The following is a 23,622-nucleotide window of genomic DNA, read 5'->3' as shown; positions in this document are numbered from 1 at the left end:
AGGTATTTCCGAACTACCTTCCTCAATATCTATAACTCGACTCCCCTCCCTCGCACTCCGTCCTTTAATCATACATACTTACACATGGAGATATATTCATCGTCGTGTTTTGGGTCGCTTGCCGTTTTCGACTTACTAATAAATTAAAACAACGCTAATGAATTTGTTTTGCGCCTCGCTAATTGTGAATTCTCGTTTAACGTTCTTCTTCATCGCTTTGCTCCTCTCTTTTCAAACTTTATGTTTATTATAGTTATCAATCAATTATCAATTTCGATTTTCATTTATACATACTAGGTTTTCATTTAATTTTCTCGCATCAATGCTTTAGATTTGTGCCTTGGACAAACGTCTGTTAAAAATCGCTTTTCTTTCCCCGTTTCTTATTTCCGTATTGTATTAAAGTTTATTTTCGGTTTAGAGCGTAGTATTGTTTAAGTTATTAAACCGTTTTGCTTACTACTCAAGCTGTCTGAGGATTTGTTGAAGCAGCAGAAGTTTCCAAATCAAATGCCTATGGATCTAATCCAGGACAGAGTGACGAGCAGCGTAGACCAGCTACGACTGCTGTTAAATCCCTAAAAGGACACTACAGATAATGGTAATCGCCAATGCTAAAAAGCCAATCCTTCTCGGCCTATTTAAAACTAAGAAAAACTTTTTAAACTGGAAAAAAGTCTATCTAAAGATAAGAGTAAAATTCGTAAAACCATTTTCGGAATATCACTTTTTAAAGTTTTCCGATGATCTTATAAGATGAAATGTTGAATGTCAATACTACAAAAATGAAATAAATAGTTTTAAATAGAATGCCCTATTTTCCTACATTTTGAAACTCGTTCATTGAAAACGTTTTTCTTCAATAAAATAAAGTTTGCTTAAAAGTTGTGTCCTCGCCAAGAATCCTTAAAACTACTGCTCTCCCAATTTACCCAGATTGCTTGATACCCGTATGGAACATTCAAAGTTCCGGAAGTTGAAAGTCTAAGCCAACGGATGCAGATGCGATTGCTAATGGCGATGTTGGCAGTGTTTTCGCTTCTACGCATTTGTTCAATTACAATTTCGATTGCGATCGTGTCATGACTTCTGATAGATACTCCCAATGGATCTACGGCTGATTTTAGAGGCCATGCGGGGGTGGTCTATATCTACTACACATAATTTAGTCTGTTTGTCGGGCATTTTGCGAGCATCGAGCATCTTGCTTATTGTTTCTATTCTCTGTGTTTAATTTTAACATTGTGCGCGATTTTGTTGAACGTTTGACAACACTACAAATAACGGCAGTTTTACATGCTGATGCGGATGATTTGTGGAATTATTTTGGGGGATAAATGCAACAACATTAACAAATAATAGGCTTCGAACAGAGAGTTGCGCTATCCAGGAACTATACAAATGCTGGGGTGGGTCGAAAAGCAAACTGAGGAACTCACTACATAGGAAACGAGAGACCGACTGAACTACAGTTAGACCCCGTCATCTGTTTCTTTTGTGGCAACAACAATTTATAGTCTCTGTTATCTATATCTCTTTCACAACTTATAGTCTTTGGGTTTAGATTAGATTTCCTGACTCGAGTGGCAGTCTGTGTGTGGGGCTATCCAACTAAATAAGGCTATTTTGGCACACAATCACAACGGAACACGAAACATCTATTGTACAACAACGATAACAACACAGGGATGGTTTGTGGCTCTGGTTTTTGGGGGAATTGCAACTGATCTGTGGGGTGAATTTTGGGAAGATTGAATGCGAAATGTTATATTCGTTCAGCTGGTTATAAATGGCGCTATAGCAGTAGTACGGGAAGCATTTATGACCGTTTGGCTCGGTGTGGAAGGACTACTACTTTGCTTGCCAGCTTCACTTTATCGTTTAATGTCGGTCCCTGTCTATAAGAATTCTGGCTAAATGCTACAAAAAACTGCGTTTACATGGTTCGCGCTTGTTGCTGTTGTTGTGGGCGTGGGTGTGTGTGTGTGTATCTGCTTTGCTTTCGCCTTTTTTTATAATTCACGTTTATGCTTACTTCACTATTGTACAATGTGCGACTTGCATTATTATATTCTCGTAATTATTTTATATAAGTATATATGTATATATGTATGCATGTTGGTGTGTGTGAGTGTGTTCGTATGTTGAGCTGCTGGGCTACTCCTATTTTTGGTTTTTCCATTTTTTTCGTTTTCTGTTTCTGTAAAATGCGCTAGTTTATTGATACCTTCCGTGGCGCCCAACGTGGGGCATTCGTCCGCCTGTCACTGGCACTCTAAATTCTGTCCTCCTCATCCTCCTCCTCCTCCTCCTCGACCTCCTCGCCGTTCTCCTCCAGCTCCTCCTTGTAGCCGGGATGCTCGGAGATGGCATAGTAGTTGCCATTGTAAATGACGCCCAGTTCGCGCAGCGCATCGCCGCGTATTGTCGCCTTTATCGTCCAGTTGTAGCAATCGTCCGACTCGGACTCGCGATCCAATCGCTCCACGTCGAGGATCTTCGAGTTGAGGCGTTCCAGTATGATGCCGATGTCCTTGATGCTAAGGTGGCGCTTCTGGTCCACCGACAGCTGGTCGATCAGCAGCAGAAACTTCTCCGTCGTCGTCTTGTCGTCCTCCATCACCGTGTTCTCCGTCTCGCTCTCGGAGCTGTCCCGCTCCGGGGCGATGTCCAGGAATCGCACATGACCCTTGGCGCCCGACGAACGACGCTGCATGCTGCCGCTTCCGCCGCCGCCGCCGCTGCTGCCGCCCAGCATAGGATCCATAACCGATGGTGCCGACTGCGGCTGGGGACTGCTGCTCCCGTCCTGGATGGGCGACGTGGCCACGCTCTTGTGCACGGCGATCTTGCGCCCCTCCTCGTGCAGCGCACAGCAGTGGAAATCGCACTCCGTGGTGCTGGGACTGCCCGCCCTGCTGGGCGTGTGGGCGTGGTGGGCGCATTCCGGCGTATGCACGTGGACCGCTCCCACGCCCACGCCCACGGTGCTGTCGAAGGAGCTGCCCTGCTTGGAGAGCCGCCTGCTGCCGCCGGGTATCACAACTCCTGGCGGCAGGACAACGCCACCGGGATGGTATATGCTAGCCGGTCCGTCGTCGCTGATCACCGTTATTTGGGGGCTGGCGTAGCGCGGCTGGGAGGACTGCGATGACACCGACTTGTTGTCCAGCGAACTCTGCGCGGAGAGGCCCTTCTTTGAGGGCGAGTACTTGTCGGACGACAGCAGTCCATTGCTGCTGCCCAGGCCGGAGCACATGCTCCCCACTCCGCCGCCGCCGGCGCCACCACTTCCTCCGCCGCCGCCGCCGCCTCCTCCGCCCTGCCGCTGATCCCAGTGCAAAACGACCGTGACACGCCCTTTGTTATCCATGATCTTCCACGACGGTGTCTCATCATGCAACTCCAGCGCATGAATCGTCTCACAGACGATTTTCGGAATAGCTGATATGGCTGTAGAAGAAAAGATAGGTTAAGATCTGTTTGGATGCGAGTGAATTTTCATCTAGAGTTCAATACTGATATCCATTAACATTAGATAATCCCTTTCAGTTAGGAGAAATAGATCCAGCTATTCAATGATAATAGAGTTTGTATATAGCTTCTGGAAGCCAATTGCCTTTTAACAACATTTGTTACATTTTTTGTTTAAAATTAAATGCTAACAATGGAAACTTTAATAGCTTTCTGAAGGGAATCGCATTAAAAGAATACTGAAATTTATTGTTTTTGCAATCTAATTTTGGAACAAGCGAAAATGTGTTTTAAAACACAGGTACAAATTCAAGATCATTGTTTAAATTTCCGTTGTTTTTTTTTTAACTGAATGAAACAACAAACTATGCAGACTTTAAATTAATTTATAAACAGTTGGCCCTGAATTAAAATGTTTAAACAAGCCCCATTGAAACGTTTGTTAAGTGCGAAATTAATTGATTGCCATTGGTCTAAAGCATATTTCTTAAATTTAGTCATTTCCCAAAGAAAAGCCATAAAATATTTAAAAATCCCAGCTAGTTGATAGACATTTCCCTAGATAAATCCATAGATTATTTTAAGTTCCTAGCTAGCTGACAGATATTTCCCATGGACAGTACTGATCTCTAGAGGAAGAACATCTTGTTAGACCCACCAGCCTTTATGACATCGACGCCAGTGGGATACCAGCGCTCTCCCTGCCTCAACAGCAGCAGCACCGTATTGTTGGCCAGGGTGCGAAAGTATTCGCCATCCTCGATTTGGGTTCCATCACACTCCAGAACGACACGCACCGGTTCTGAAGCAGGAACCCCCAGCTTATCCTTGCCGCGGACCAAGAGCTCCTCGAAGGTCCCAACTACGACGCCCTTGCGCACATTCCGCCAGCTGTCCCAGATTTTCAGTGGTCTCTTGCCGCGAGACTCCTGCGAAGAGAAATTGGGATTAGTTGGGTTTAACGAATTACGATTCTAAGGGCTGGCGAGGGGAAAGTGAAAGGTGAGCTGTGAGATGTGGGATGTGGGATGCAGGCAGGATGCAGGATGGGCGTGACACCTGTGAAACGCTGCGCACGAAAAACTGACAAGTGGGTGTGGCAGCAGCCCGGGCCTTCTGTGTCATAATTTCCTCAGCCCGCTAATTGGGCTTCTCGGGCTTTTATAAAAAGGGCGCAAATGTCAAGGCCACAACGGTTGAAGCTTGAATAAAACATAAAAAATTAAAAACTAAAAATAGGGAACTATCAACAAAACACACTTACCAAAAAATTATATATAAAATAAAAGAAAAAAGAAATCATTTAGAATAAAATCATTTTTAAAGAAGCCAAAGAAAAGTGAAAACGAATCCCTTTTGGCTAACAGCGCTCACAGCTGTTGGCTAACAGTTGCAGGCAACAACAACGGCCAGCCGAGCAGGACGAAAGCTGCAATGTTTAATGTATTGCAAGGACATGAGTGTGGCGCTCCAGTGACCCAGTAACGAGTGCAGCACACGAGCCAAATACAAATATCTCTCTTCGGCCAACAATTCCCCCGTTTCCCCGTTCCCCAGTTCAAAGTTCCCAATCCCCCGCCCACTCACCCAAAATAAAATGTTTGAAAAATTACAAAAAATTCATGTTGACATTTTGCTTATTCCTCCACATCGAAAACAAGCAGAAAACTTTTCATAAAAATATTTCATTTCTTTCGCTCTGTGTTTCGTGAGGGGAGCACCCTCCTCGTTCGGATTTTTCTTTTGGGATAGGTCAGTTGCTGCGCCCCAACGCCATATGGCATTCTGGGGCGCCAGCGGAGGGAGGGTTTGGTTGGCTATTATAAATTCTGAAATTAATAAACGTACAAAGGTGCAAAAAGCACGAAAGCACTGCGGGGTTGCTCGACTATTAGAATACTTTTATAAATAAACTTAACGGGCAAAACTAATACCTATAAAAATCTAAAAGTATTACAAGTATGGGTCGGAAGCTTAGTTAGGATAATAAATTTATTGATTCATTAAGGTACTTCATGAACTCATACGGACAATGGAAAACTTCTTAATTAGCCGTAATAAAATATTTCGAAAAATGTAGATGAAAATATGTATCTTTAAGACCAAATATAACCTCGATAAGGAACCATGATAAGTTGTGTAGATCTAAAAAGCGAAGCTATTCAAACTTGGGTATTTATTACTGCTTTTGAACTAAACAAATGCTGATTGAAAGGGTGCATGGGGGAACTTGTGCCCCGCAAAAGGGGGAACTATTACCATTGCGGACAGACCGCCGTTTGTGACAGACGAGGGTCCCGTTGTGATGGCCCCACCACCCACTCCGCCCCCACCCGCAGACGCGGCAGAGGCAGCAACGCCCTGCGTGGCCTGGGCCGCCGCCGCAGCTGCGGCTGCCACTTGTCTGATGCTCAGACAGTTGCAGAGCGGCTTCGTCACGCCCAGCGTGCACAGGGCGTTGGACCACATGGTGGTGCTGGTGGTGCTGTTGGTGGTGCTGCTGCTGCCAGCCACTTTTAGGCCGAATCTGCACTACTGGCTTGCAATTGTGGGCCTCTTTGCTCCCAAGGTCGTCTTACACTTGGAGCTCCGAGCTCCAGTAATCCATGTCCGTTTAAAAATCCGTTATATAAACTCTGTACTAAGCTTTACGCTTTATAAAATCCGTTTTCGGATAGTTTTTTTTACCAAAAGTTTTTACAAAAATTAAAGCTTATTGCTTATTGTTTGAGTATTAAATGCCTTGCGTTCAGGGGGGAAAATTCGTTATTACAAAAATTGTTAAGGGGGCTCACGAAAAAAAACGCACTTTGCACAAAATGTTGTTTCTGGTAAAAAGGGTTCTTTTCACTTAATTTCGGTTTTTTTTTTTAAGTTTGTTGTAAAATCTTGCAGAACAGATGTGCCTCAAATTTCGCTTTTCACTGCTCGTATTTCGCATTCGTATTCGTATTTTTGGGGCAGGTCAGGGCGGGTTGACCTTCGCACTTTCACTTTACGGATACTACGCGCCTGCAGCGCCCGATTTGCCCGTGAAACCGCCGAGTTTTCGTTTTCATTTGACGCTGCCTTAGTTTTTTAGACTTAATCATATATTTTTTAGAAAGTTATTTTTGTAGAAAAACGCTGGATTTGTTTAGTCCTCCACACCCAGTTGAAACGTGGTGTTTCCACTGGCCAATGCGAAATGTGGCAGCAGCCTTTTCTTTTGCTGCCTGTGTGCCTGGCAGCCTGGCAGAGCAAACTGTGAGTTTTTCCCGATGAGATGCTGCATCGGAATCCACTACGGCCTGCTGCTTCTTCGACTTTTGGGGCTGGGTGCGTTTTTGCAGCGCTTTAACAGCGTTTCAAAATGAGCACGAGGCATAAACGCGAGAGAAGTGCAGTTCAGTGAGAACGAGGTGAAATGCAGCGCGAAGCTTTGCGAGTGCGAAAGGGACAAGTAGAGTGGGGAAAAGTACCGTTACTACTATCTACTTCATTTAAGGCAAAATATCTTAAAAATTAAGCTCCCTAACTATATTATATTTATTTTATATGTATAGCCCACTACCTCTATTTTGATACTTTTCCATTTGCCTTTCTCTGTTTCAACAGTTAACATTATTTGACCGTGCTTTGGCCTACATTTGCATCAATGTGATATAATCAGGACGCTAAGGCGCGCGCACCTTCTCCCTTGAATCGCTCCACAAGTATTCCTTGGGATCCCAAGCGTTTGATTTTGTAAATATTTACAGCCAATCAAAGCCGATCAATTAACAGTTACTATTGGATTGTTTGTCCTAGGAAAATAGAGAGCTTTTTAAGGGTCATAGCCCGCTTCACATTTAAACTGTAACATTAAACATTTAGGTCTTTTAATAAAAATAATATAGAGAGAGATGCAATTTTATATGCAGCTCTCTTCCTCTCGCAAAAGCATTGCCAGCTGTAAATGTTAAAGGATAACAGAGCTCTAAAATAACTGTAACTGCTGCTGGCCGAGATTTTTAATTTCGGCAAGAAGCAGAGACAATCTCGTTTTGTTTATGCTAAATAATGCCAGATCAACTGCCAACTAAAAGCAATCTCGGTTGCATTTTTATGAGCTTTAAAAGGAATTCCTAAGCTTGGGGAATTTGCAACTAATTTTTTTTGGAGACAAGCTCTCAAAGCAACAATTTTGGAAAAGCCAGAGAGAAAAATTCCTTTCAGAGGGGGTGGGGGAAGAGGCAGAAGAACAACAACAGTTGCAGCTGCACGTGGAATGGGGGGCGGTGGGAAAAGAGGGCGTTGGGGGAGTGGCACATCTGTGAGGCGTAAGTATTACCTCAGTTATTTGGGTCAAAGCTATTCACTCACCCGCAAAGCAAAACGAAACGAAGGAACTGCATAAAACATGCACAAACACACACACACATGCAGAACAGGAGCTTGGGGGACACGCACACAAAGAGACTAATGCGGGCCACAGGCTTAATAGGTTCCTCTAGCGGATGCGGACGCGAATGCGGAGTATCCGCAGCGATACGCCTTGCTAGATACACTCGCAAAGGTTGTCGTATGAAAAATTCAAATAGATACAGCAGAGCTCCTGTAGTCTAAAACCAGTTACAAAGCTACTGTGGTCGCTCCACAGGGCGGATACTCTTAATTGTATTACGTTTTACATTAAAATTGCTGGCATGAAATACATATACAAAAAGCTGAAATATTTGTAACAGTTTTAAAAATCTAGTTTCCACAAATTAAATATTATCGCAGAGGTGACCCAGAACTAATTTAAAAGTAAATATACTTCCAGATGGCGCCACTATTGAAATGGGCAGGAAAAGTGTTTTTATCTTTTTTTGAAAAGATGGTTGTGTACATTAGGATTTTACTTATTTCATTTTATTATTTGATAAGATGTTGTATCATTAAGGAGATCCGCTGCTATTATTTAATACCATTATTTTATTTACATTCCCAAAGTCTTGAAAAGGCATTTGTGATGTACGGTAGAAGTGAGAACTAATTTTTCAAACAGTGATTTTACAGTTGGCGGGTGTAACGTTGCACACAAAGTACTCATTTGCTAAAATAAAAGCCGTACACATCAACAAATAAATTTCTCTTAATAAAACAAGTAAGACCTACGGGCTCTATAATTTTTTTTTAGCTTGTTGAAATAACCACTTCTAAATGTTTCGTGAAAAAGTCGAAGAGCTATCTCAGCATCTTTGACTTCTATATTTTTTCATTTCCATCAATATTTGATGAATTTTTCACTTTGAAAAATGGGTAGAAGAAAACTACTTGCTCGAGTTCTTTGAAACTTTGCCATAAATTAATTTGATGTATCATAAAAAGGACCCATACTCAAATTAATCATTTTCTTTAAAAAAAAAACGTATTTTAGGCCAAAAATCGGATCTGCTGGCCCAGTGTGCGACGTTAAAAGAGTTACAGATTTTTTGGCAAAAAATTAACTTTCTGGCTGAATTTTGGATGGACTTTCTTATGATTTTAAGCTATTTGAAAAACATAGAGAGGTATTAACCATTGTGATGTTGGGTAGGTTCAAAACGGTTGTTTCGCAAAATGAATGATGGTTATGAAGTGAGAACAGCTGATTCTTGCAGATGAACTTTCGATACGCTTGTGATCGGAAAAATCGAAACGGTTAAGCCTAGTTGCCGGCTTTGCTTTTAGCACGTTTGCACTTACCTCTCTGGCCATTACGACATGTTATCACCAGCGGCGCCCGCTTAGAGGGTCTGCCATTTGCTCAGCGGCAACAACAACAACAACAGCAGAAGCTCCCCAAGAAGAGAGGGGGTGGGAGAAGCAACAACAAAGCTCACGCTTTTCGCGATACGAGAGCGTATGTACGTATGTATGTGTGTAGGCGGCAAACGGGATAAGCAGAGAGACAGAGAGAAAAAGAGTGTGGGAGGTGTGCGTGTGAGTGCTTCAAAAATTCTCTACTACACGTTTATTTTCAATCTTCTCTTCCCGCACATTTCTCCAACGCGCCGATGCTGCTTTGTTCTTCCTGCCCTTCTGTCCTGTCCTTTCGCTTAGCTTCCTTTCCTCTCCTTCTCTTCCAGCGTGGGCATGTGTGTATAGGTGTGTATCGGAATCCGCTTGGGTATTAGATTAAGCCAGCTCGGATTTGTTTAAACAATTAGCGTACTTCACTACTTGGCAATTTGTTACAGTAACTTGTCTCTACCTACGCCCACTTTTATAGGTGCGGCTGTTGGTCAGGATTCGCTATTTGGCAGTGGCGATGGTGTGCGGTGTGTGTCTGTGTGCGTGCGAGAGAGCGCATTGGAGTACCGTTATCGCTGGCGGAGCCACATTTTCCTATTTGACATACACTTTTTTGTTGCGATTTTCGCCAATTTTTGCGGCACTCGCGGCTTGGTTTTTTGTTTCGTTTGTAAAATGTATTATTTCTCGTTTTTTTTTTCCCTCGAGAGCTTTCTTGTAACCGTTTTTTTCTTATCGCTCGGTGTGTATCGTACACACGCCTTTCCTTCACATACGCTCTAGTTTTTGGCAGTTGTTCGATTTGTTTCAGTTTAGTCCGTTTGACTAGTGGAATTTGTGGATTTGGCGACTTGGGAGTTTTTTCGGTGCAAAAACAATAACATTTAATTCATTTTAAGCCGAGAACAAATGCAAATCAATTTTTATTTTCTCGAGGTACTATCGTTATCGATAGCAATAGCTTTTACTTTTGGTATTTTCGTAGCATACTTGTGGGTGGTGCAGAAAATACTAGGGGCTGCCAACTTGACTTGCTGAAATGTTATCAAGAAAATACTAAGGGGCGGTCGTTATACCTCAAGAAATCAAGAAATCTTCCTTTCCGATCAGTTCGACCACGTAGGAAATATCAAAAATAAAGTTTTAAAAATATCAGGAAATAAATATTTATTTTTTTCAAAAAAATATCACATCTCTACTTCCAACATTTTTAGTTTAGTTTATTCACGAACCTTGGTTTAAAACTCGGCAGAAAACATCGATAATAAAATCGATGCTTAATGATATTTTACAAACATCGATGTTCGCAAAAATTACCACCTTTACTTTTATATACAGCTCTAAAAAAACTTAAAATAAATAAAAAGTGGATAAACTATACCGCACAATTGACGAAACCGCGACTGCATGAAAAATGGACGACATACGCAGCAGCATGGATAATATGATGGCGCAATTCAACGAGGACATAACCCACTCGGCGCCCAAGAAACTGCTCTTCAACCGGCTTTCCTCGTCTTTCAGCGATAACTTAGTGGCTTGTAAGTGTTTGATTTAAATGGTTATTTACAAGATTCGATCTATTAACTTATAAGTACCTATACTAACAGCTCCCAAGAGGCGCCGCATGGGGCAGGAGTCACCGGAGCGCAGCTTCAACGCCAGCAGCGCCTCCCTGAATAGTTCCTCCAATGATCCCTTGGGTTCGTGGCAGAGCAGCAAACTGCGCACCGATCTGATCGAAACCAAGGCCATAGTCATCCAGCTGCGCAACGAGCTCGAGCAGAAGACCCGGGAGCACCGACAGGCCATGATGCTGGCCGAGAACAAGAGCTCGGCGCTGAAGCAGCAGTGCGATGCCACCGGCAAGAAGTACTTGGAGCAGCAGAAGGAGCTGGAGACGCTGCGGAAACGGGAGCTGGCGCTCAAGGATGAGGCCAGTCGAGCCATCAATGAGTTGGCACAGCTCCAGCTGAAGTACGACGAGGCCATGACCAAGCTGCAGAAGGAGAAGTACCTGCAGGAGGAGGACGCCCGCGATGTGCAGCTGTGCATCAGCAATGAGCTCAGCGAATACCGCCGCCTGGCTCAGCGGACCGATCTCGAGCTGCAGTCCACGCGCAACGAACTGGAGCGCCTGCGGAGGCGCCACGAAGAGTTCAAGGCAAGGTATTCCGGCTACGATGAGCTGCGCGGTGACTATGAGAAGCAGACGCAGAGCCTGAAGGTGGCCAACGATCGCATCCAGGAGCTGGAGTTCGAGATTCAGTCGTACAGCGACTGGAAGGATGTCACGAAGGCCTCGCAGGAGCGGCTGGCCAGCATTCCGGAGCTAATGGCCGAGGTGGAGCGCCTGCGCGGCCACAACAAGCACTTAAACACTCTGATCGGGGATAAGCTGCTGCTGGAGGAGCAGGTGCACGACTACAAGACGCGACTGGACCGGGAGGAGGGTGCCCGCGCGGAGGCGGCCTCCCTGCAGGTGAAGCTGACGCATGTGGAGCAGGAACTCAAGGAGTGGGTCAAGGTGGCCCAGGATCACTGTCTGGCCAACACCCTGGTCAGCCCGATGGCGCTGCGCTCGCGGATTGAGCAGCTGCTTAAGGAGGACATCGTTAATGTGGCCGAGAAGACCTCTTCCGCCTCGGACACCAAGCATTTGCAGGTGGGTTTACCTTACTCTTATCCAGAACCCCTTCTAATTGATATTCCTAGACCGCAGTGCGCGATCTGGAGCAAAAGTGCGCCGTCTACTTGAAGAACATCGAGGATCTGAACATCGGACTGAAGCGGCACAAGAACTTCAAGGAGCGACTGCAGCGCAAGCTGATCACCGTGTCCAAGGAGCGCGACTTCTACAAGCAGATGGTGGAGAACTTCGACAAGGACATGACCATGAGCAATGCCAGTGTGGCGGACATGACGCAGGACATGCAGCTGCGGTACCGCGTGGAGGTGCTGGAAAGGACCCTCACCGGCTACAAGGACATGTGCGCCACGCTGGAGCGGGAGCTGCAGGCCATGCGCCAGCAAGAGCTAATGGCCGAACCGCCGGGCGAGGGCTACGATAGCGTCAAGAAGGAACTGGATACGCTGCGCCTGGAAAACGAACGCCTGCGCCGCCGCAAGGAGGAAATGGAGTTGGAGCTGATGCACCGCTGCCTGCGCGGCGACTTCAACATGAAGGACTTTAAGGTCGTTCATCTCAACGACAATCCCGCCGCCGAGGCCTACGAGTCCAGCAAGAACATGATGGAGAAGCTGCAGGCGGAGATCGAAAGACTTAAGCGGCGCAACAAGAAGTTGGAGGACGACGAGGAGCAGCGGATCAATGAGACCACCAGCACGGGCGGCATGACCCTGAACTTCAAGGAGTTTAACCAACTGCGCGCGGACTTGGAATCGGCCAATGGCAAGATGCGCAAGATGAAGGATTTGTTCAAGGCGGCCCGAGAGGAGTTTCGCGATGTGTGCTACATGCTATTGGGCTACCGGATCGATCGCATTGGCGCCAACAGCAACTACCGGTGGGTTTTCAATCCATTACTGCTTTTATTTGATTACTAACAATATTCCATTTGCTTGCAGCATTTCCAGCATGTTTGCAGAGGGACCCGATGACTATCTGGACATTAGCCTCAACGAGTCGAATTGCTTGGCCCTGCTGGAGTCGCCCTACTCACATACTTTCAATCCGCCCATTGATCAGCAGCTGGCCGCCACTAATTTTCCTGCATTCTTTTCCAACCTCACCCTGGAACTTTTCCAAAGGGCCACTGTGACCTAGAGAAACACTACTTTAGTTGTAGCCTAAGTTAGCCGAGTGTGGAGGCAGTCGAATGTATTCTTGTCAGCATCAGATATACGATTGATTTTACTTATAAACTAAAGGCTGCCCCACGGACTGTAATCAGGTGCGAAAATTTTTATATTGAACCACTAAATGCGAGCAAAATACATAAAGATTTATTAATAGATAGATATAAATTATAGTAGCGAACATTGGAAATCGGAATAATACCCTCTCCACTAGGTGGAGGTCAGGATGTGGGCCACCTGCTCGGGCGTCCTGTGTAGCAGCTGCTCCGGCTGCTCGAAGCCATTGGCCGGGTCGTGGACTCGCTCGTAGATCTGCTTGTAGATGGCCACAATCACGTTGAAGGAGCGCTTCTGAACGGCGGCCCGATGACTGCTGGACATGATAAGCTGTACCTGCGGCAGGAGCAGCACATCGGGCAGTTCCAGAAAGGCGTCCATTTTGGACATGAAGATTTTCAGCAGATTCGTCTCGATTTTTGACTGATTGCTCTGCAGGATGGCGTAGATGGGACCCAGATTGAGGTTCGCCACCAGCGATGAAGCCTGCTCGGAGGTTAGAGTGTCCAGTTGGGCATCCGATTGAGCCTGCAACCGCTCCACACGCTCGTCCATATACTCGTAAACAGCCAGCGAGCTCTGCATGTGATGGAGACAATTTAGGAGATACACGCCCATATCCACGGTGGGCAGATGGGCGGCGCTTTCCTGCACGGACTGCAGTAGCGGATCTATCACACAGCTCACGATCTTGGTGATGTCCGCCTGGCGGCCATCGACCATGGTGGCCACTGAAAGGATCTCCTTGAGCATGTTGAGTAAGCGGGCAACGCTGGGCGGCGGAACGAGGTCCCTTTGCGGTGGCTCCAAGGCCAAACCCGATCCTCCCGATGGTCGCTGCAGAACGCTTCTCACCTGGGCGGCCAAGGCACCCAGGTAAATCTGCTCGCTACTCTTCTGCAGCTCCACCAGACACTCCTCCAGACTGCCGCCCTGAACCACTTGTCGCATAATCTGCTGGTAGAAGCGCAGCAGATTGGAAATGGTAAACAAAATAATGGTGTCCTTCTCCGCCTGCAATATTGTTTCCACTCGCACCTTGAGTGGGTGGCAAACGCCATCGGCTATGTAGCCCAAGGCGTTCTGTAGCTGGTCAGAAATATCTGTGTGGGTAGATGATCATTAGATGGGTGGGTGAATAAAATAGTCTGAGCTTAACTAACCCTGCTTATCGCACTTTTTGAATAGCAACGACAGGTTCTCCTTTTCGCTGGGAATGCTTTGATGCAGCCAGGCAAACATATCGCCAATGTAACGCTTGGGATCATGGGCGTGCAGCTCAATAGGCTTGGGATTGCCCCCGGGACCACCTTCTGTCAAGGCCTCTATAAACTGGCGCACTAGAACAGCCCTTCTCGCAATGGCATACTCATCAATTACGTATCTGCAAAAGGAATTTCTTGAGTAAATAACAAATGAAATGCTATAAACCCACTTGAAGAGCACAGGACGATCCTGCAGCCGGCTCATGGCTTCCACAATCAGCGGGCCGATCTCGTTGTTCTCCAAACTGCGACAGTGGTTCTGGGTCCAGCGATAGAGCCTCTCCAGAGCGCCTTCTTGGTGCAACGTCATCTCTTCCATGATGTCGAGTGCAGCTGTCTGGTAGCCACACTGCATCAGTAGCCGGCAATCGGCATGAATTCCTTGGACCCTGTCCAGAACCCGGAAAAAGTCCGCCACAATGGGTGCATCCTTGGCGGCGCCATAGAGCAACTGGTGCTCCGCACCGCTCAATTGAAAGCGGGCCAGGAAGGCCTGGGCAATCTGCTGATGGACCTCCAAACGATCCCGCTCCCGCTGCATGGTGTTCGTCTGCTCGATCAGATCCTTGGTCAGCGCCTTCGAGGTCTCCAGATCCGACTTCATCGTCTCAACTGACGTGGCCATCGTGTCCAGATCTTCGCATACGGCGTCCAGCGAGAGCTTCACCTCGCGGAAGGCCTTCAGGAAGTTCTCGTTGATGCCCACGGAGCGGTGTTCGATCTGGCTGCGCAAATTCCTGCGGTTCTGCAGGGTGTTCTCCGTGAAGAAGGTGGACAAGCCGCTCAGAGCGTCCAAGGTGTCCTATGAGATTAAGGGGTGTATTGGTTACTGGATGGAATTGGCTCTTTTGGAGGACTGACCTTATCCGACTCCAGACGCGACTCCAGGATCTTGTTGACCCTTTTCTGGATCCTGTCCAGCTCCTCCGGTTTCTCCTTCGTCGTCATCTTGTATACAATAATTAAAGAAGAAGAAAAGTAAACACTGACATATGTTTCAAAAAAATACTGAAAAAGATAAGTTACCACAGAGGAATACTTGTAAGTACTTACATAATACAATTTAAGCTTGTTGGATTTTTAAGCTTAGTTTTCTTTATTCCTGGCTTTCAATACGAATATAAATCACAAATTTCAAAATAATTAGTAAATAAAAAAAATATTACGAAAAAATACCAAATGGTTATCCCCATACGGTAACCTTATTTACACGATAAATACCAGAAACTATTTACTGCTGCCCTGGTGTGCAGCCAAAAGAAAAATAAAAGAGTTTTTGCACAATTTAAAACCAATATTTAAAAAACAAGTCAGCCAAGGATTAAAAAAACTTAAGGACAGCCAATACAATGGCCGCCCTGGCCAGCTTGACCGCCCAGTACACGGATTCCGAGAATGAAGGCGACGCCAGTCCGGATTCCCAAAACTCCACGGCGTCTCAGGTGAGCCACCAAGTAAAGACTTTCCAAACATTGCTTATAATTATTAATTTATGCCAGGTAATAATCCCGCCCAAGCGGCCCTCGCCCACGCCCACCAAACAGGATGGGGAGAACAAGCGGTCCAAGGAGAAGAAAAAGAAGCGGGCCAAGAAAGTGCGAAGACTGGTGAGCTACCAGGATGACACTCTGATTTCCGACGAGGATGAGGATCGGGCAGCAGCGGCCTCCAGCGAGGAGGAGTCCAGCAGTGACGAGGCCAGCGATAGTTCCGACTCCCAGAGCGGCGATAGTCCCAAAACCAAGGATAAGGGCAATGCAGGAACCGGCTCCAAGGACGGAGACACCCCCATGGAGGTGGACGAGGAATCCGGCGGATTCCAGGCCGAAGAACGTACCGCTGAGAGCTACGAAAAGGATCCCAAGTACGCCAAGTACAAGTTCCAGCTGCCACCCGAACCCAAGGGCAAACCGTCCGCCGAATTGGTGGCCAAAATTACCAAGATGTACACGAAGATGCGCCAGACCAATATGGACATGAATCGGGTGATACAGGACCGCAAGGAGTTCCGTAATCCCAGCATCTATGACAAATTAATCAGCTTCTGCGACATCAACGAGTTTGGCACCAACTATCCGCCCGAGATCTACGATCCCTTGCAGTGGGGCGAGGAGTCCTACTACGAGTCCTTGGCGGCAGTCCAGAAAACCGAAATGCTGAAGCGGCAAAAGGATCGCAAGGACATGGACAAGGTGGAGCAGGCCACAGCTTTGGCCAGAAAAGTCGAAGAGGAGGCCAAAAAGCGGTGAGATTATGGTCTTTTGATAAATCTTAGAATGCAATGTTAATTTAATTTTATCTTGCAGCAAATCCAAGTGGGATCAGCCGGCACCTTCTTCAACCGTTGTTAAACCCACTCTTCCTGCTCTAACTACAACTGTTACGGGCACCAAAGGCACCGTCATCTCCGCCTTTGGATCGCTCCCCAAAAAACCAGCCGTTTAGATTATAATCTTTAAATAAATAATAATACTTTAACATGGTGTCGTTTTTGTAAAGTAAAAAGGGGAGTATGAAATGGTTTTTAGTCATAATTAATTAAAAGAAATACACCTAAAATATTTTAATTTAATGTCTCAATCTAATAACTTTAGGTGACGGAAAATCGTGCTGACTTCAAAATTATAACAATTATATAGCACGAACAGCGAACAATGTGACTATCGCATAGTCACTGTTTTCACTTTAGCAGGTGCATCGCTAAGTGTGACCGTACTCGCGCATGGAAAGAGTGGGCCCGTGGATACCTCCCATTCCTGGTGATCGCGATCAGTGCAATATCTCCCATTTCTCGGCCAGAATGGAGGTCGATCCGGCGGAAGAGCCTCGCGACGATGCGCACACTTCCATATACGACGGTTACCCGCCCGATTTCGGGTACTTCAACATGGCCCACGGAATGCTGGTGGAGATCTCCGAGGAGATCCGTGCGAAGTTCCCCCAAGAACCGCGTCTTCGGTTCTCCCAGCTGAACACCCTTCACCAAGCGGCCCGTCATGGCCAGATGTTGAGTTTCGTCGAGATCTTAAACTCGGTTAGCTGCAGGGAAATGCAGGCCCACCTGGTCAATACAGTGAGTACTCGATGGATGAAACGCCGCTCTAATGGAATACCATTTTGCGTAATTGACTGAATTGACTACTGCGTCATTAATGAAAATCGCCGCCGCACGTATACGTATTATTCGGTTTATATGTAAAAACAAAGTCTGCTGCCGCATAGAGCGATTCTATACGCTCCATTGCTGGTTTTTTGCCTTTGGTATTTACTTGGTTTGTCATTGTTTATGAGAGAGAACGAGTAGGAGAAAGAGAGGAATAATGTTCTTTCTGTCGTACAGGAAAGCCTAGCTAACAGGGAATGATTAATATTATTTTGAAAAATATTTCAAATATTTCGTAATTGTATCTAAGCAAAACATTTTGAAAAAATAGTAAAATGTGCATAGTAACGACTATAATCCAAGATTACTAACAGATTCGTTATAAACCCATTATACTTTTTTTTTGAGTAGATATGTAGGACATTATACATTTTGGTTTTTAAGTACCTACAGTCAATTTTCAAAAATATAATTGATTTCGCGTGTACTTTTTCAACAGTAATTCGACACATTTTGCTATTATGAATGTGTATTTGATCTTGTTAATAGGGATAACTCTTTAACGAGTCCCTACTGCACCTGTGTTTATAACTTTAATGCCTGCCAAAAAGACAAGTAAAATCGGAGGCAATTAATGACCAAACAATACAGATTCAAACCCTATTTAAGGCGCCGAAAGTCACTGTCAAGATCAGTTGGTTATCAAGTGGATGACACTCGGTCCATCTTTAACCAATTACTCAGGGTGGCGTGGCTATCTGGACACGGAATTGGCCTGATGCCAGAAAGAATGCTTTGCAGTTTCCTGAAATCCCAATGTGAAACGTGCGTTTTTATTAATTTGTTTATTAACAAATATTTTCTGGACACCTTTGCTGCTGCGTCGTAATCTAATCGAACTGTATGGGAAAAACATAGGTCCCATAAATATTGCTACTCGATTTATTTATAGATGTTGAATATTGATTAGAGACTAGCAATCAAAAAATGTATTTCTCTGACCTCTTCAACTCATTCCGCCTTTATTACTTCTATATACTAAATATGGAACTATTCTTAGGTTCTTATTGCATTTTTTATACCTTTTGAAAAAATGTTTCTGTATCAAAAATGAAGTTTGGGGATGAGTAAAAAGCTGATGATTATCCAAAATATATATACAACAATGCTTTTCCTCTCAATTTTAGTAAGTATTATGTCGCATAATATTTGTAATATTTTATTAGGACATCCATTACAAAACAATGCATTTTGGGGGCAGTTCAGTAAACTTTTCATTAGAAACATATAATGTTGATGTCCAAAAGTATCAATATTTGTTTTCTGTGTAGAAATGCGGTTGACTTTAGTCCCACACACACCCCCTATATTGTGTTCCAATCTCTCCTTGAGTGGAAATGGCTCACAGGAATGCAGGCGAACAGCTGCGGGCGGTAAACAAACACTCAAGGACCTATCTCCGCGAACAGCTGTTTAGTCCTGCGCAGGATCTATCGCTCCCTCTCGATGCGTTTCGTTTCCTTTTGATTCGATTCAACCCCCAAAAAAGAGGCAGGCAGCGTATGCAAACTTAGGGTTGAGAATGGAACCGTGAGCCTGGCGAAGTTTTATCGAGTTTTTCGGCTCTCGAACCTCCAGTGTCCAGGCAGCTGCCAGTTAAAATTCAGATTCCAGGCCATGCACGCGGAGCTGTATCGGTAATAGACGAATTTATCCCAAGCTCAAAGCTAGAAAAGTCTCCAAATCAAACCGCTTTTCCCCAACTTTTCCCCAATTGCAGCACTCGCAAGCGCTGGTTCGAATCCGCCTGGCCAGGAGCCGGATTCTGGCGAGGAGCTAACGACACGCTGCCCGTGACCAACTACATCACGTATCCGGCGGTGAGTGAGTGTCCCTGGCCAGCAGTTTCTTGACCCAGATCCAGATGCTGCCATTTTTGCTATTTCCGTGGCACGACGCAGTTGCCAAGTTTATGGACTTTGGCCTGGATGCTGTTTTGCCCATGATTTTCGCCCATGTAAAGCACAAAGAACAAAGAAAGCATGCCTGTTTTTACCAGAGAATTTATACCTTACATTTATCACATGCGACGACGCACTATTTTCGTCCAACCTTGACTGTGAAACGGCTGCGCACGCACATCATAAGTTTTCTCTAACGTTCTATTTTCTATCCCCCAGAATTTCGATCAGCCAGATGGACAATCGCTGACCCCGCTAACCATGGCCGCGATGTCGGGCAATGTGAAATTCGTCAAGACCCTGCTGTCGCACTACGACGTGGACTTGGAGCGGGAGTGCAATGTCATCTTCGACGGAATGGTGGTCTACGGAGCCACCGCCCTGTGGGTGGCTGCCGGAATGGGGCATCTGCAGATTGTCAAGATGCTCGTCCAAGCGGGAGCGGCCATCAATCACAATACCAAGGCGCAGTCGTCGCCGCTGAGAGCTGCCTGCTATGAGGGTAAGAATATATCGATATGATATTAGGAATTACCCAGAAAAAAAAATGGTAATGGTCAAGTTATTCATGTTATTTTGATATGAATAAAGATTATGTTAATCTTTTTTTATATTATTTGCTCAAAAAATACTAAATTTGGTATCTTTATGATATGATAAAATATCATGTTGATATGTTTGAATCTTAAAATTGACATTAATCATATTGGCTTTTTATTTATATGAAATAAGGTAGAATAACCCTATTTCATATCGGGTTTATTTTCTGTGTAGTAATAATCAAGATATTCATATTATTTTGATATGAATAAAGATTATGTTAATCTATTTTTATATTATTTGCTCAAAAAATACTAAATTTGGTATCTTTATGATATGATAACCCTATTTCAGATCGGGTTTATTTTCTGTGTAGCTCCTAAATATTTAATTATGATATTAATAAGATTCCTCGCACAGGTCGATTGGATATCGTTGAATTCCTCATTGACAACGGAGCCGATGTGAATGCCACAAATTTGTTCAACAACAACACACTGATGATTGCCGCCTACAAGGGTCACCACTTGGTGGTGAACACCCTGCTGCAGAACGGATCGCGGCCCAATGATCAGGCCCTGTGTGGAGCCACTGCCTTGCACTATGCCGCGGAGAGCGGCCACCTGGATGTGGTGGTGGCTCTGCTGGACCATGGAGCCACTCTCAAGAAGAATGAACTAGGAATAACACCCGCCCTGCAGGCAGCCGAACGTCTCCACGAGGATGTTCTCGAGGCGTTCATCCAGCGGCCAGGACTGATGAGCCAAGAGGAGCATATCACTGCCTTGGAGCTTTTGGGAGCCACGTATGCGAATGACAAGACCAAGTACGATGTGAATAAGGCCTACAGCTATCTGCTGAGAGCCATGCAGCTGCGGTACAGCAATCCTCGCGGCGTGATCCGCAAGAGAGTTCAGCCCACGGTGCCCGCCTACGACAATTGGTTTGAGACTGAAAACCTGCCCGAACTGTATGCCATCAAACTGAATCACCACTCCATCCACATGGAATCGCTGGCCATCAGAGAACGCATCCTGGGTCGCAATAATCCAGAGTTGCCGCAGGCAATCATCTACCGGGGAGCTGTGATGGCGGATCAGGGCAGATTCTACCAGTGCCAGGTGCTTTGGAACTACGCCATAGACCTGCGAATGCGCAATAAAGTGAGCATGACCTTGAAATAATATAAATGTAGACTGTATTCTTTGTTTAATCTCTCCCAGGTTTCGGTGGATCGCGATCTGTTACGTTTTGCCCAGCTATTCGCTCAGATTCTGCGGGTAGAGAACCACAACCTTACTTTGGATCACGTTCTTCCCGTTTTGGCCAAGTGCCAGCAGGAGATCGAGAACAACAAGTTCAAGATCAAGGAGGCCAAGCCGAACACTTGCCCTAGTCTCTGGCAGGATCAGAACAATCAGAACTGCATTACGGCGCTGTATCTGATCAAGATCGTTACCCATTTGGCGCGACGCAAACAGGAGCAGAACATCGACGAGGAGCACATCCAGCAGCTGTTCCTGGTGGTGCGCAAGTTCATCCAAAACGACACTCGTCTGCAGGACGGACAGACATTGCTGCACATCGCAGTCAATGGCGTGATGCCGGTGGATGAGTTCTACACCAATGAGATGTGCAGGTGAGGCACAGATTTATAGTTGTTATTGAGATATTAAAACCTTACTAAAACCTTAGATTTCCCTGCTACGCCACTGCTCTGGTCCTGGTGCACTGCGGTGCTTCCGTGGTAGCCGTAGATGCGGCTCGAAACACCCCGCTGCATATCCTAGTGACCAAGGTGAACACAGCACAGGATCGCCAGGGCGAGATGGCGCGCATTCTGCAGCTGTTCGTGGAGGCAGGAGCCCACTTGGATGCGGTTAATGCAGCCGGGCAAACGGCGGCCACGGCCTGCAAGCAGCGTAAGTTATTAAATTAGATTCCACTTGACCCTATTAATTCACTTTCACGTTGCAGCTGTCTTGGCCAATCGGCTGCACGGCCATCAGAATGCCCACACCAGCCTCAAGTGCCTGGCTGCCCGCACCATCGCCAGCAATCGGTTGAACTTCAAGGGTCTGATACCCACGCAACTGGAGGCCTTCATACAAATGCACAGCGTGCACAAGGTGCTGCCGTAGAATTGCCAAAGGCACGAGCCGCAACTGAAGTAATTAGAACTGTGAATGCACTGAGCCACGTGGGAACACATTTATGTATCCTCAATATGTACGCGATACATATATCGAATTTAGCGACTTAATTTAGCCAAAAGAATGCAAAGGAAATGTTTTATTTTTTTTACACATTTTATTTAGTATTTTTCACTCTTAACTTATTTACAATTACAATCTGTAACAACTGCACACGTGGACTGACTGTTTGTTTGTAATCATTAATCATAATCATAACTATTAATCATACCTATGTAAAATCATTTTGTACATTTTTTATGTAAAACTACTATTATTCGCAGTGCAAGAGGGCGCAGGCCACCTAAGTGGAATCAATCGAATTGATTATGTTTTTTAGGTGCAAGTGAAATAAAAGTCCAACTAAAATATGTAAATCACAGTTGACCAAGACGAAGTATATACAGTTTTATAATCCAGATTGATATATGTGGGCTAGATGTCAGCATCGCTGATCTTGTGGTTGTTGTGGCGCACCTGAGGATACACCTGTGGTTGGCGCATCACCTCCTCGTAGGATGGTGGAGGGGCTTTAGATTTAGGTAATTAATAATTGTTAAAGAGAAAGGTATAAGGTGTAAACTCACCGTTGATCACGTAATCCTCATCGTGCATATAGGCTGGATTTATCACCGCATCCGTGGGATATGTCCTCTCGATTGTCCGCTCCTCCAAGGTGGATCGCTGCGAGCGATGCGAGTATCGCTGCAGATTCTCCGTGTTTCGGTGAAAGTTGTTCATGTAGTGATCTTCTCGTTCCACATCATCGTGCTGCAGCTGAATCACATGGACTGAGGGACGTCGCTCTGATAATATAACATATTATATTAATTCGACTTTGATTTTAGCCAGCTGATAAGAGGGTTATGAACTAGAAATAGCCATTAGTATGTATTTTGTTATCATGCCACTTCATCTAATGGGTGTCAGGGGATTACACTTTTTGTATAATAATTTGAATTAAATTTAGAATAATAATTCAATTTTAAAGCACTTAGTTAATGAAGCACCCTACCCGTATCGGCGATGGCATCGGTGTAGTTTTCGCCAAAGCGAAAGGGGGCGGCCAAGGACTTCTTGCACTTGAGAAACAGGACGATCAGTATCCAGCCCAGGATGAGAACCAGATAGACAAATCCCAGCATGCTCATGTGAAGGCCGTTAATCCGACCCAAGGGGTCAAAGGGTCTAAGAGGCTGGATCTTTTCCTAGACTGCTCCTAGCGCTCCACTGGACGGGCCAAAAATCGATAAATGCTGTCACGTTGGCGGCGTCGAGTGGTCATTGTTGTCGCCCGACGGCTGGCACGGAACAACTAACCCAACTGGCCAGCCAGCCAGCCAGAAAGTGGGAACGGCTCTGCCGAGGGACCGTCGCCATATCAGCGGATGGCCACAACAGAAACGCAGTGGAACGAAAGTGGGTGGTTTCCAGAGTGGCGGAGCACGGGGGCTTTCAGAGTCCAGTTCTAT

At 45.5% G+C, this 23,622-nt stretch overlaps 6 protein-coding genes across 7 annotated transcripts; 3 read left to right on the top strand and 3 right to left on the bottom strand.

The window, feature by feature from the left end:
* Window positions 1-1,976: 1,976 nt before the first annotated feature.
* Drep2 (DNA fragmentation factor-related protein 2) lies at window positions 1,977-10,188 on the bottom strand. Its single transcript, XM_017147805.3, has 4 exons — window positions 9,674-10,188; window positions 9,166-9,606; window positions 4,133-4,403; window positions 1,977-3,453 (listed from the first exon to the last, which is right to left on the bottom strand). Exons 2-4 carry the CDS (start codon window positions 9,175-9,177, stop codon window positions 2,276-2,278), a joined length of 1,461 nt encoding a protein of 486 aa, XP_017003294.2. The 5' UTR covers window positions 9,178-9,606; window positions 9,674-10,188; the 3' UTR covers window positions 1,977-2,275.
* A 317-nt stretch (window positions 10,189-10,505) lies between these two features.
* Mad1 (Mitotic arrest-deficient 1) lies at window positions 10,506-13,176 on the top strand. Its single transcript, XM_017147860.3, has 4 exons — window positions 10,506-10,754; window positions 10,824-11,878; window positions 11,929-12,740; window positions 12,802-13,176. The coding sequence occupies exons 1-4, from the start codon at window positions 10,628-10,630 to the stop codon at window positions 12,998-13,000; spliced, it is 2,193 nt and encodes a 730-aa protein (XP_017003349.2). The 5' UTR covers window positions 10,506-10,627; the 3' UTR covers window positions 13,001-13,176.
* Window positions 13,177-13,197: 21 nt separating this feature from the next.
* Cog6 (conserved oligomeric Golgi complex subunit 6) lies at window positions 13,198-15,339 on the bottom strand. Its single transcript, XM_017147862.3, has 4 exons — window positions 15,216-15,339; window positions 14,525-15,156; window positions 14,253-14,473; window positions 13,198-14,192 (listed from the first exon to the last, which is right to left on the bottom strand). Exons 1-4 carry the CDS (start codon window positions 15,300-15,302, stop codon window positions 13,243-13,245), a joined length of 1,890 nt encoding a protein of 629 aa, XP_017003351.2. The 5' UTR covers window positions 15,303-15,339; the 3' UTR covers window positions 13,198-13,242.
* Window positions 15,340-15,603: 264 nt separating this feature from the next.
* LOC108061572 (SAP30-binding protein) lies at window positions 15,604-16,823 on the top strand. The gene is made up of 3 exons (XM_017147865.3): window positions 15,604-15,796; window positions 15,854-16,599; window positions 16,661-16,823. Exons 1-3 carry the CDS (start codon window positions 15,704-15,706, stop codon window positions 16,797-16,799), a joined length of 978 nt encoding a protein of 325 aa, XP_017003354.2. The 5' UTR covers window positions 15,604-15,703; the 3' UTR covers window positions 16,800-16,823.
* Window positions 16,824-17,068: 245 nt separating this feature from the next.
* Window positions 17,069-22,547, top strand: Fem-1 (protein fem-1 homolog B). 2 transcript variants are annotated; one of them, XM_017147864.3, is made up of 7 exons: window positions 19,064-19,154; window positions 19,238-19,337; window positions 19,638-19,920; window positions 20,379-21,121; window positions 21,182-21,597; window positions 21,654-21,880; window positions 21,936-22,547. In XM_017147864.3, the coding sequence occupies exons 1-7, from the start codon at window positions 19,135-19,137 to the stop codon at window positions 22,097-22,099; spliced, it is 1,953 nt and encodes a 650-aa protein (XP_017003353.3). In that variant the 5' UTR covers window positions 19,064-19,134; the 3' UTR covers window positions 22,100-22,547. The 2 variants fall into 2 exon arrangements, with proteins under 2 accessions (XP_017003352.3, XP_017003353.3); XM_017147863.3 differs by lacking the exons at window positions 19,064-19,154; window positions 19,238-19,337 and adding an exon at window positions 17,069-17,427.
* Window positions 22,543-23,482, bottom strand: LOC108061573 (uncharacterized). The gene is made up of 3 exons (XM_017147866.3): window positions 23,166-23,482; window positions 22,738-22,956; window positions 22,543-22,680 (listed from the first exon to the last, which is right to left on the bottom strand). Exons 1-3 carry the CDS (start codon window positions 23,299-23,301, stop codon window positions 22,586-22,588), a joined length of 450 nt encoding a protein of 149 aa, XP_017003355.1. The 5' UTR covers window positions 23,302-23,482; the 3' UTR covers window positions 22,543-22,585.
* Window positions 23,483-23,622: the final 140 nt, after the last annotated feature.

The sequence above is a fragment of the Drosophila takahashii genome, chromosome 2R (assembly GCF_030179915.1).
Source record: "Drosophila takahashii strain IR98-3 E-12201 chromosome 2R, DtakHiC1v2, whole genome shotgun sequence".
NCBI classification, from domain to species: domain Eukaryota; kingdom Metazoa; phylum Arthropoda; class Insecta; order Diptera; family Drosophilidae; genus Drosophila; species Drosophila takahashii.
The sequence above is the reverse complement of the archived record's forward strand: the minus strand, read 5'-3'. Positions and strand labels throughout refer to the sequence as shown.